At 34.1% G+C, this 13,645-nt stretch overlaps 1 protein-coding gene across 2 annotated transcripts in view; it reads right to left on the bottom strand.

Annotated features, from left to right (window-relative positions):
• Positions 1-13,125, bottom strand: part of LOC122528776 — a 33,066-nt gene extending 19,941 nt beyond the window's left edge. Inside the window, exons 1-2 of one of the 2 annotated variants that reach the window (XM_043654270.1) lie at positions 12,343-13,125; positions 8,924-9,175 (exon numbers count right to left, since the gene is read on the bottom strand). In XM_043654270.1, the coding sequence (XP_043510205.1) occupies positions 8,924-9,156 (233 nt within the window). In that variant the 5' untranslated portion in view covers positions 9,157-9,175; positions 12,343-13,125. Of the gene's footprint in view, positions 1-8,923; positions 9,176-12,035; positions 12,238-12,342 lie in introns of those variants that run through there. The other variant, XM_043654269.1, reaches the window with a different exon arrangement.
• Positions 13,126-13,645: the final 520 nt, after the last annotated feature.

Raw genomic sequence — 13,645 nt, forward strand, 5'->3', positions numbered from 1 at the left:
TTAACTGATCAGGATTGAGACAAAATATATATGTGTGTCCTACATACGAGGATTTTTTGAATGGGGGAAAAAAAAAGGGTAAAGCAATTTTGCTAAGTACCCTTTCACCTGCGCCGAAAGGACTCTAATAATTATAGTAACAAAGAGGTTCTCACTTTGGTCTGCTACGTTCATGATCTATTCTCTATGAAGCTAATTTTATAAAATGGCTGAAATGAAAATGGCAAATTGGTTCATCAACGATGTAGCAATTACGTTTCCTATTTTAATTAACCCTGGCGCCTGACATAGTTCGGATTAATGCAACGTGAGGAAGCTCGCAGTATCGATGCTACTTTTTAACTTTTAATTGCTGATTTCAATTACCTCCGAACAATGGGCCTCGATACTTTCGTCGTTTCATTTTTATTTAACCTCGAACATTTGCAAACTCCGTTGATAAGTGTCCTTCGCTAGCTAGAAACAAATTTTGCTTCATCAGCCGAGAATGAGCGTATTCTCGTAGGAAAAGTAACTGTAAAATACTTGACGAACTTAGATCACGCCAGAATTCAGAGTAATAACACGTGCGCGATATGCGATCACGTGAATTGTTAATTTTCTTCGCTTCTTTGCAAACTTCCATTGCCACTTCTTACACAGTGTGCGATTAATTGCGTTTAAGCGACTATCGGACGTAAGTTTCGTAGAATATTGATCAGTAAAAATATCGTAACGTCGAGAATTTTTGGGAATTTTTGGGACAGCCGTTGATAGGATTAAATAATTATTCTTTTATATACAAAAAAGAAAAATGTGATATTAAAATTTCGCGGCTAGGCTCTACGTTCTTTTAATATTGGAAGTAACATCACAGTAATATATTTTATATATTCATCTCGAATTTCTGCCGTACAGTGAAGAAAATACACATTCCCAGTCACGATCAATAAATGCCACGGCACATTGTCTTTCTTATTACCTACTATGTTTACTTTTCAATATTCAATTGCTGTTGATTTTCAATCGAATAATCTTCCCTACACAATATTCTTCTTTCCTCTTTTTTTTTTTTTTAAATGTAAAATGAAAATAACACATTTCACACGTTTCCACATAAATCTTTCATACACGTATAATTTATTTAAGTCACGAAAGCGTATAATTATTAATTGCCTGATCCAAGAATATCTCGTAACAGTATACAACGAATAAACATATCCCCTTCACTACAGAGAATAGCTATTCATAATTCATAAACGAGATCTCAACTACCGATATAGCAACTGTATACAAACATGTAACTTGTACATTCCGATGCCGAATGCTGAAACATGTCCCGAACGCACATTGTCGCTTCATACTTCATTTGCATCCACTGGGGGATTGCAAAATGCAAACACCAGAGAGTATATACGCATCAGCGACGCGAGCTGCGATTTTCAATGTCTCTCTGCAAGGGAGTGACAACGATAATTTCAAATATCAATTTCCACAAAGGCAGGTGAGGAAAATCTGTCGATCTTTCGACACGGTTTTTAAACACGGTTGAAACACGACGTATGAGCAAATACAGAGGGCGTTCTCAATTTCCTGCCAACCGGAGATGCGCGAAAGGCAATTGCCACTACGAAAGGTTGACCATTTAAGCGAGGAGATGCCTTGTTTCCAGCCATCTCCTTTAATCGCGAATATTTCCCTGGCGGAGAATCGAGACGAAAAGGGAAGAAATTAAAAAGCACGCTCGGTAATGAAGAGCTCGTTCATTCGGCACGTGCACGTGTAATTTTCAAAACACGCGTGACACAAAGGGAATTGCAGCTTCGAGGAAGCGAGCAGGAACGAGACCTTAAATCATAACCGATTAAACGATTAAACGTAAGAACGCGTCCTGTTGTAAGGCAGCCGCCGGTTGAAATTAGCAATTTCACTCGTTGTTATGCTCCTAATTGAAAATTTTCGTCCGACGACAGATTTGCCACGAGTTTACGAGAGCTAAACTCCTACAGAGAGATGCTGTTCTTTTCGAATGTAACGGCGTATGAAATAAAATCGACGATTTCAACGGCAATTGTAAATTTATGAATAAACTCGTCGCCTATTTTGTAATATAATATATAATATCGTGTTATATAATTACACTTTGTGATATAGCGTTTTATAATAGTTATAAATTCGTAGATTTTCAAATTCTATTGTGAAATTGGAAATTAAACGAACAGTGAACGAGATTGAACTATTTTCTTTGTAACAACTTTTTAAATACAGTGCCGACATCTGCGAATAAAAAATGTGAATTTTCAGTATACACAAGTAACAGTGGAAACATTCTTATTCTCGTTTCGAATTTTTTTCATCGGGTCATTAAATTTTTTGCGCGTCGATTCAATGTCGGTAGCTGCGTGGGAAATTCGTGAGATTGAAGAATCTGTGTTTATTTTGAAAAAGCAATTTGTCGGTAATTTCAAAATATTTTAGAAATCGACGAATTCTTCCCTCCAATTTTTTCGTCTCACGAAAGGATATCTACGTTACTAAAATGATCGCACCGATTATTATACACTAGCTACCACGTAACTAGCTCACGACTGTAACTCCATTTGCAGATGAATATTTAAAAGCACTTTGCTGTTAATGTTGCCTTGTATCGAGGATAGAGAGACAAGGATAATATAGAACGCGGATATTTAACACACCTGAAAATTACAGTTTTGTGAGCTATGTCAACGAAACAAATCATCCAAGGCACATAGTCATTATTATTTATTTCGGTCGAGCTTGCGTTAAAGCTGATATACTCGCCCACTCGAAACTGATACTTCCTACATGATACAGTCGCAGCAAGTTAGTGCAACTGAAATTATTTCACTTATACGTTTGGACATTCAGAGGAAACTGAAATGTACGAAATCAGATGGAAAGTCCATGGTATATAAAAATAGAAAAAAAATATTCAAAGTGAAATTGTCGTTGCAATATTTATAAATTCCAATTCACACTCTACGTTGCATTCGGTCAAGATGTGTTCAGACGAGTGCAAATTTGCACAAACATCCGCGGCGTATTTGCAAAAAATATTGTTGATAATTTGGCATGATTTGAATTTACGTTCTGCTTTAAGTATTATTTGGGACAGGCGTTCGTGCCTACACGTGCACAAGAATACGCTTTGTGACAATGCTCTAATGAATGCAAGAAAATCACGTGTATTTCATAACTGGTTTAGCATGAATTTCCTGCAATCGCTGCAATGACATCGTCCGAGATTACCAACAAGAACATTTAATACAATTAAACGTTGGCAAAGCATTTGAACACAGTAAGGAATGGAACGATTTTCATTTAATAAACAGAGATTCAACTATCACTTCGATATCTACATCGAGGTTTGAAACACTGGTAGCCAAAATTTCGTATCAATACGTATACCATGAAACTAAAGAATTTCAGGAAAATTAGATTGAGAAGTTTCAGAAGAATTGCCTTTCGTTCAAGCTTTCTCATTAGAAACCTATTTCTTAAATGAAGAAAAAAAGTTACCATCTCAGATCATTCGAATGGAAGCCACAATTTTCATTGCGAGGTCATCGGTTGGAAATTTTGTTTCAGATAGATTAGAAACGACTATTTCGAAATATGACTACTAATCAAAATTGTTAGGGAAACCAGTATGACTATGTAGGAAATTCATTCGTTAAAGATCTACCGAAACAATTGCCACCATTTCCCTGCCCAAGGAAGAAGATTCGCTGCAAGTTTTCTGGGCGTTTCGTGTAACAATTCTTCTGACTTCTCCGCAAGAATTAAATTTTATGGCCTTCATGGAATTCTCCGTTGAGTCCTCCACGTCGAAGTGCAGCAGAATGCGAACGAAACTCTTTGCGAGAAGCGACATCGAAATTCGTCCGGGGAGAACTTTGTCCGACACTTTGTTACGCTTTTGAAATCGTGCACGTGCACACAGCAGACGAGCATACGAAACCCGTATCGACAGAAGACAGACGAAAATGCACGACGTGGTTGACCAAATGAGAGAAAGGACAGCGGAATATAACAAAAATAGAAAGACCGGTCGATATTAATTGTGTCAAGTGTGGTTCTTAGCCGCGGCGTCAGCCTCGGCGCTAAGTAAGACAATGCTTCCTTCCGTCGATCCTCGAATCGGTTTCAGTTCGATGCATCGATATAGACGCGCAAGTATATTTGTCACTGTAAGTACGTGTTTCGTCGCGAGTCTGCCGGCAGGACTATCCGTGGCTATCTCATCTTGTGGAGGATTCTCGTCGTCGGCGCTGATCTCGCATACATTTGCATGCGATGAATCTAAAATCGCGTTAACTGCCGGCTTGATGGTTGACACGAGACCGCGAGGAAGACGAAAATGCACTGTCACGAAAACGGCGAGCCTTGAATGATCAATTTGCGTATAGCTCGGCACTTTTTTTCTTTTCCGCTGAAGTTTCGTAGAACATCATAGTTTGGCGTATATTTGCATCGACGAGTCCAAAATTAAATCTATGGAAAGAAATATCGTACAATTTCACGAGATTCGAATTTTCGAAAAGTATCATTGCGTCTTCGAGAAGTCTGTCATTCTGGTACATGCTCTTTTCGTACAGAGAAGAAGATAAAACATTGTGTGGGATATTGTGTAGATAATTTTCCGATTAGATCTTATTGTACTTGCCAACTAAGAAATGAATTTGAAGGACGAAGAAATTAGCATGTAAAGCATCAAAGAACAAATTTTAGTGGACAGCTACAGTGACGCAATAAAGCTGGGATCGTGTTAACCGTGGTTGCATGCTCTACTTGCGTGCAAAAAAGATAAAAGTGCAGCGTCACGAAGACACTAAACCTTCCTTTTACGTTATCAACGCGACTGTATCGCGGCATGAACCTTAATAAAACACATTTTTGGCGTGCCTTTGGCTCTAACGGTTCCCACGGATGTAAAAATTCGATAAAACGGCTACGTGAATAAAGTCTATAGTGGATGAAGTGAGACGAGGGTTGATTTCATTGCGAGTAAAAATTTCATTATGGCAACGAAATTCTTCTCGAATGCTCGCGAGGTGAGAGTTTGCGCGCTAAGGAGGATAGAAGAAATAACAAATATTATGCGTATTATATATGAGAATGAATATAATAAAGAAAAAAAAAAAAAAACTTTCAAACGAAACTTTCGAAAATAGTTTTCGTCGTATGAAATTGTGAAGGGCACCCGCTGTTGAATTCAACTCGCACTCATCATTGTGAATTCGACCAATACTTTTTTTTATTTCATACACGCTTCTGACCGACTTTCTTGCAAAAGGCGAGAAGGTATTGGGGCGTAAAAAACTAGGCTCTCCGCTCAAAGAAACGATTCAACGACGAATGCCAGCGTCTCTCCTAACAAAATTGTTTGCGCTTTTTATCTCAAGAAATTCATAGCTTGACGAACCTCAAACTGGCCCGCAATGAGATTTACAACGTGTGATGTTGATTTTGTACCACCACCACCATTTAATTAAATGATATATTTAAATAATTTGATTTGATTCAATTTAAGTAAAATTTAACAATTTTATTAAAATCAGTATGTACTTTGAATTGTAAGAATTTGAAATTATCTCTGAGAAGTTCTCTTTTATCACGCGACTGTGCAATAAAAATATTTCCGAGATACATTAACATATGTTGAATATTAAAATCTTTGCTGCAAGATATTCTGTTTTTCTTTTTGCATACAAAAGCATATTTACATGCAACAATTCTACTTATATGGCAAGTCGTTTTGAAGAGGCTTCTTTTGAAAGTTTTGTCATTTCAAATTTTAATTTTGTCAATAAAATACAAACGTTGTGACGAAACAAACTTCTGAAGCGAGATTAATTTCAAGACACTTTAAACACTCGTAATATTGCAATATAACATGAAACCCTTACAAGGAGACACCACTTTTCCTCGGAGTTTCAGTCGTAGAAACGCTTGATGTCTTCTCGAACTTCGATCGAATACGTCCGATCAGATATTAAAGTTCGAATGTTGTTTAATAAACATGAATATCGTCGTGTAATGAAATATTTGATTCTGCGCTTTACAAAAACCATGGGCTCACTAATGAAATTTTAGGTAAATAAATACGCTCACGTAACAGAAATAAGCAAGATTAAGCGAGTAAAATTTTATAAACGACAAGCTTAATTGTATTTCTTCTTTTTGACGAAAAAAAATTATGGTCAATCGATAAATATTAGCTCAAATAGTTAAAACTGTTGACTTTTCATTTTCGACGGTTGTCGCAAGGCTCTAAAGTTACTTTTCATTAACCAGTTCTAACGTTTAATTTTAAATAAGTTTACTAAATGGTCGAACAAGTCGGATTCACGTTAGTATAATTGAAACGAGGGTTGGTAAGCTGATCGAAGATGTCAAGCAGCACATTTCAAATTAGTAAACAGTATGAGACTGTCCTGGTGGAGAGAGTCACGTAACATGGGAACATGGCACACGATAAAATATAGAATAATTAGCCTTTATGGACTGACGCTCCTACGAACACGACATCGATCTCTGCTACGATATTTTCGACTTAATGCGTCTCCCCAAATGAAAAAAAGAAAGAAAAGCAAAGAGAAAACGAATATTTGAATTCCAAGATTTGTAGGTATTTTATTTGTAGATTAATTCTCTGTGTTATAAAAAAAAAAAGAGAAGAAAAAATGTTCATGGACAAATATTCGTCAAATAAAATTTGTAAACTTCAATAAATAAAAAAAAAACAGTAACTTGCAAAGTCCTCATTATTTTGCATTTATTGCCAGAAAATTGGTAGGTGTGCAGAGATTCAAAGTGAAAACTTTTCTCCCGCTGAGTTCTTGTTAAGGTATTTTTAATCCAATCGATCTTCCTTGAAAAGAACATGTTCTTTCTGTGAAATTCCAATACGAGTTATGAAAAACGCAATATGATAACATATTATTTGAAGATAGAAGCCTTTTGTAGAATCTCTTACGAACCAAAAGGAGAAAATATTAGATAAAGTATCAGTCAATATCTGAAGGATAAATTGTTTCATGGTTTTTAAAAGAAACTTTCCCTCTAGAATCACAAAACGATCAGCCAATATAAAACTTGTATCGAAGAGATCGAAGTGAAGGAAACAAACGAACGGAACGAGAGACGCAGACAGAAACAAATAAAATATAAGCTGAACGAGGTTGTACTATTTTTATAAAAAATTACGATCACTTTAACTAGTACAACACTACACAAAAACTATTGGAACGTATAAGAGAACGTGAATTAATTTAGTTCCTATTTTCTAAAATTCTCTGTACTAGATAATTTTCATCGTAATTTATGAATTATACTGAAAGACATCGTAAAAAGAGCAATGTAAGATGATTCTTCAATAGAAAATTTACTATGCTATTTAGCCTAAATCCTGTGCTATTTCTGGTTCTCTTTCATAACCATCTCATCATTTGAAATTCCAATATGACTATATAATGGACATGGATCCATTCTCCATACCACTAGCGCTATTAAGTCTGAATTACTAAAGGAACCTAGACGCACATTCGATACTGAGAAGTCAAATTAAAAATGACATTTAAAAAAGACATACGATCTAATAAAACAGGATATTTACACTATTTGATAGACACGTGTAACATTCAATACAATCATACGTCTTATACAATAATTTATAATTTTTCGTCTAATAAGATAATAGAATGATTACTTTTTATTTGTGAAATTTGATTCAGTCACCAAACTTATTGTTTTTACTTGAGAAAATTCGTTGATATTAATTTTATAGTACTATACAATTTCATTAATATCAATTCCACAGTGCAAAAAAAGACTCGAACCCGAAAATTCCCGTGGAAATAACGAATAAGATATTACAGTTCAGGCAGAAAGTCGATCTCAAACGCAGAATCATTTCTTTTTTCACCCTAAATCTCCCCTTTACGAAAGGAGCCCACAATTTAATTTGTTTTCTTCGAACCTTCTTTTCCCTTTCCCGAAACGAATTATTTTTCCCTGTTGATTTGATAGGTACAAGGTCACGCGCTACCACACTTTCACGACCATTTTGTATATTTATTTTGCATATGAAATTTGTTTTTCGAGCTAACATTTGTGTCGCATGTCGTAACTGCAAGAGTAACAACGACAAATTTAGAAAAATTGGACGTAGACGTGGCATAACAAACACAATTATTTATAATACAAAAAAGACCCTATTGCTAAAGATTGAGCAATAATTTGTCATAGTGTTATACATAAATACTTCAATTGCCTTAAGTTTCATAAAATTTAGGTGAAAGGAACGGTGAGGAAAAAATATGAAGTGAATTCTTGGAATTTCCTCTCATACCTCCGATATTAAAAAATAGAATTCGACGATATAAATTAATTGAAAAAAATTGCGAATGAAGTGTTACGTTAATGTAACGTTGTTCCTCAATGAATTAATTTTATACTTTCAACTTTTATGAGAAAACTTTAACGAAACGTGATATAATTTTTTTATAGAAAAAGAGAAATATTCTAAACGTGCTATATAATTAGGCAGATATCTTTCTTCTACTTCAGAAAAACGTTATTTAATCACAATTATTTAATTATATTTTTATAGACGTGACTTTATAGACAAATAGAGCCCTTTCATCTATTGAATATAATTATATTATATTATTGATATATAAAAATATCTTTCATCTATTACAAAATTTTGAATATTTAATATTTAAATTTATAATATAACAAAATGCATGAAACTTGAAAGTATTAATTCATTATAGTTGCTTCAAAATTCTACCATATTGACAACTAATAAATATTGATAACTAATAATATTGATAACTAATAAACTTTATTAAAGATAAAGCGTGTTCTATCTAACAATAAGTATGTTTTCTTTTATTCTGAACAAAGATCCACTCACCGTTCCCCGTCATCGTTGAAAGCATAATCCCCCAGGATGAGATCACGAAGTCTGTATCTCGGTGGTAGAATCAATGGTAGACAAGGATCCGGTTCATTCATTGTGCACGATACTTTATCGAAATTAGGAACTTCTTTAGACGTTACTTTCGCGTACTCCTCGATCGTGTCGAGGGTACCACGAAAACTACTGTTCACAACGGCCACTGTTACACTCGCGAGTTTCGTAACCATATAATCACCGCATCACGATCTGCAACAAAAACATAATAACAACCTAAGCAAAAATCGTAATCGTGCATTTGGATTTAACTTAGATTGGGATTTTTCATCATCTGTTGATATATCTCGTGGCATAGTTTTATTATAGCTTATTATGGTTTATCACGGTTCATCTATTTATATTTAATTACAAAACACATTTATGATGCAGTGTAAATTCGTTGTGGAAGACTCGGTACTTATGATGTGCTCGGTACTTGCACGTGATATCAATTCGCGACCAATTAACCGAACGTGCCGAACAACTGATGAAGGTGACCCATTATTAGAATATCGCGATGAGGCTAAACGAGATTCAGATAGCTGCGGCTGACAGAATTTTAATATTATTGACAGATGTCAACGTCATTTAACGTCAGCTTTTCTGAAGGATTGACGACGAAATATTTAAAAAATGCATATCAAACATACGCGTTTATTAACATAAAATGTTAATTCATTAAAACTAAACGCATTCTCGTTCAGACGTCCTACTTGAACAAGCGTTAGAATATATATATATTTTTTAAATTTTCAATAATTTTCAACAATCATTATTTTGGCGTCTTTAATCGACATTGCTTGAATTCACTTAGCAAGCAAAGTTTCATTTTTGTTGAAAGATATTTTAAACATTTGTTCTCAAAATTGTTTATACAATATTATTAAATTGCAATAAGCGTTCTAGGATTTTTGAAGATTTTTCGCAAGTCTGAAGCAATGTAAAGAGCGGACAGGGATCTGCCGTGGACTATTGACTTAAATATAGAATATAAATATACAGTAGAACCTGGATTATCAAACCAGCAATTAACGGAACGATCGATTATCGGAATAAAGGGGAAATTCGAGGATAATCCTTTGTAAAAAAGATTGGAAAACAAAAATAAATGCTGGAGAAAAGTTTTCGTGATATTAATATTTATAGAGAAATTTAAATCAACTCTCGTATGAAATCAAATTCATTCAATTATCTGAACAATTATGTCACGATTAATTCGAATAATCAAGATTCCACTGCAATATATAATTGATTTTCGATGCTTGAACAAAGATATGTTTAATTGAAGCGATATAAATTTCAATTTGAATGAAATTGAACTTATATCGTAAGACTGAACTCAGTGCAGAGTTATCAGAGCAGCTGTCACAGTAATAAATAAGACTGAGTGTTACATTCAGATCGCGATGCTAACTGAATTAGATTAATTTATCAAATCACTATCGAAATGTTCATCTGACACATTAGAAACATTACGTTGCCGGATATTCCCAAATCGAAAATCTATGAAACTAAATTTAGAGTGACGCCTACGTTGAGGATTTTCTCCGAAATAACCTCGTTTATATTATATTATCGTGGGATTTAGTGAAAAATGTCGAATTGTATTTAGATCCCGGAAACCACAGCAACGAAAATACAAATCTAAATAGAGATCTATTCCATTTAAAGTGTCGCTAATAATTTTATTGCTAATTAATTAAAATAAACAAACGTCTAATGAAATAATTGAACGTAAATTATAATGTACGTAACAGATGTCGAGATTATAGATTATTTCTATTCTTATCGGATAAATGTCGATTTCATGTTCCAATATCACATGTCTGGTGCAAGTTCGTACAGTTCAGAGTAAATAAGACATGAAAGAAGAGCTCCCGATCGAAACTTGTTAGTGATTAGCAGCGAGATTTCAGTAGTAGAAATAACATTGTTTTGCAATTACGCTTTGTTTCACATAACAAAATGTATTAAGTCTGCACTCTATTGAAATGCTAATTGACGATAGATAATTTTCACCGAACAATTTTTTTAAATATAATATCCTTCTCTTATCAAGTAACTGTAAATCCTCACCTATGTCCTTCATTTTGATTCATAAATTTTTATTCTTATTTGATATTGTGATTATTATAAACTTTTGTATTTTAATAAAGACAGAAGTGAAGCACAAAAGTGAAGCAAATGCATAAATTAAAGAGCAGAAGTAATTGAAACTTCTTTCTGCTCTTTATAAAGGACATGGTCAATGTTTTCAATTGCTTGTAAGAGAAATGAGAAATTTTTAATGAAATTCTTTTCATTCGTTACTTGTAACGAAGTAGAACGGGCGAGTCTTCTCATATTGAATGTTTAACAAAATTTGTCACTGGAAAACAATTTTACTTGCTTTAGTTCATTCTTCGCGTATGATTTCTTATTTGTCAACGTATTCAAACCAGTCTGATCTAATGCATATAAAACAGGTCAGAGTTCAATGAAAGACTCTTACGTCCTCTTTAATCAAAAAATTAACGTAAGGATTAAAAATAGGCGTAAAATTTACATAAGAAAGACGAGATCTATTAATCTGAAAAATAGAAAAGAAAATTTTATTTTTATTGATAAATTTGTATCATCTGCGAAGATATATCTTTCACCTACTAACTACTCTTTGAAACATAAATAGAGTGAATCAAATCATTTAATATTTCGATATTTTGTTAAATAACAATTTAATTTTCTAATAACGAAAAATATTCGCAATTATTAGAAATTTAAATATATTTCACTCTTTTAAAGAATTTAAACAAGGAATTAAAGCAATTGCTTGTCTATAATAATTATTCAAACAAATACATGAAATCGTTTTAACAACAAAAGTAGTCGTTTCTGCTGTATTTAACATTCTTTCGTCTGATATTCTTTTGATAAGTTTTGAGTAAATCTTGACATATTATGAATAATCTTGACATATATATGAATATTAGAATACAAAAATATGATAAATATAACTTTGACAATTTTCTAATTTTACTATCACATTTTGTTTAAAAAATAATATTTTTATGTAAAAATAAGAAGACCTGTTAACTCCAAAGACGTAGTTTCACCAAAACGAACATATAAATCTTGAGACGAATAGTACTTCAACATTTCCTTTAATATACTTCAATATCATAGCATAGGTTTGGTATATTTCTCCATTTATCAAAGAGGTGACAAAATGTGTGTTTAATCCCAAAATCAAATAATTTGGAAGCACGAACATACTGAATTTGAAAATCACTTCCCTGTAAAAAATAGAAAATGCGATTTGTATTCTCCTGCATAATCTTCATATAATTAACAATCTGTTTCTTCAAGAGACATGTCCATTATCGGTTATGTATACTTACGTAATTCGAATCCGTCTCTCCTAACAGCTTTTCCATTCTTTTCTGTCGGATCACACCACGACCGTCGTCAATGTTCATTTCTCTCGAGGAATCATACGTCAACTGAATCTTCATTGTGTTTCGCACATTGACACGAATTTTCTCGATCTACAATTCCATTCTATTGATCGTCAATATAAACGTTATTCGTAACAGTTACCATGTCGTGCATAAGGTTGTTAAACAATTTAAGAAAATTCTATCCCATCGATTGGTCAAGAGAAATGCTTTCAGCGAGTATCGACACATTCCCACACGAGCTGTACGTATCAGACATTAATCAAATTCATCGGGATGTATCCTTCGAAATCGAATCCTTCCATTTCAAAAATAGAAATAGGACGACCGCGTCCCTTCGCGGTATCGACTGAAATCAACCTCCTATATATCACTAATCACTTAATTTCGTTGTCAAATTCACCATTATTGTCTATCATTGCACAATTATTACATATTTTTTATCGATCGTGCCTTTACAATTGATCATTTTTTAAAAATAACACACCAGAAACGTACACGGCGTCGAGACATTTTCAATACTTCAACGAAACTATTTGCCGAACTCGCTACTCAAAACCGTGTTTAAATTATTCGCGTGAAATGCATTTATCGAATTTCAAATTACTTAATTATTACAATCTTATCGAATTAAAAATCGAAACAAGTTTAATGCCGACTAACACAATGAGAATTTTTGTTTAATTTTATTAAAAGCGCGGAAAAATTTCTTAAATATGACACGAACTTGAATTACGTAGTATACAACTGTCAGTGCGTGCAATAGGACGGTGTCAAATGCGCGGCACGTGCGACGCTCGAATTCCAAACGAACGACAGTTGAATTATTCGAAGCGCGCGCCTTCGACGCTCACTCGACGACGTCTCGCGCTCCAATGATGACGCATCCTCGTCGCGACGTCGACGACGCGCTCCCAACGACGCCCACCGACGATCTATTCGACCAACCATCCAAACACCTGCTGAGATAAAAGGGGACGAAAATTGTCAGATTCGACTGTGTCAAAGAAGTGACGTGTACGAAATCTCGATGATGTATGGAGCTTTTTATGAATCTTTTCACGATGAAAAAGACATTGTGCTCCGTCGGACGTATAACAGGTACGTAATGCTTGTGCTCGCAGTTTTGTTGCCATTAATCGTATTTGTTGTCATTTCTCTCGTACGTGAAATAATAATCAAAAAGGTTATGTCATTATGCATGCCGAATGTTAAAAGATTTTACGAATTTATGACTAACTTTGTC

This window comes from Frieseomelitta varia, unplaced genomic scaffold (assembly GCF_011392965.1).
Source record: "Frieseomelitta varia isolate USP_RPSP 00005682 unplaced genomic scaffold, Fvar_1.2 scaffold_258, whole genome shotgun sequence".
NCBI lineage: Eukaryota > Metazoa > Arthropoda > Insecta > Hymenoptera > Apidae > Frieseomelitta > Frieseomelitta varia.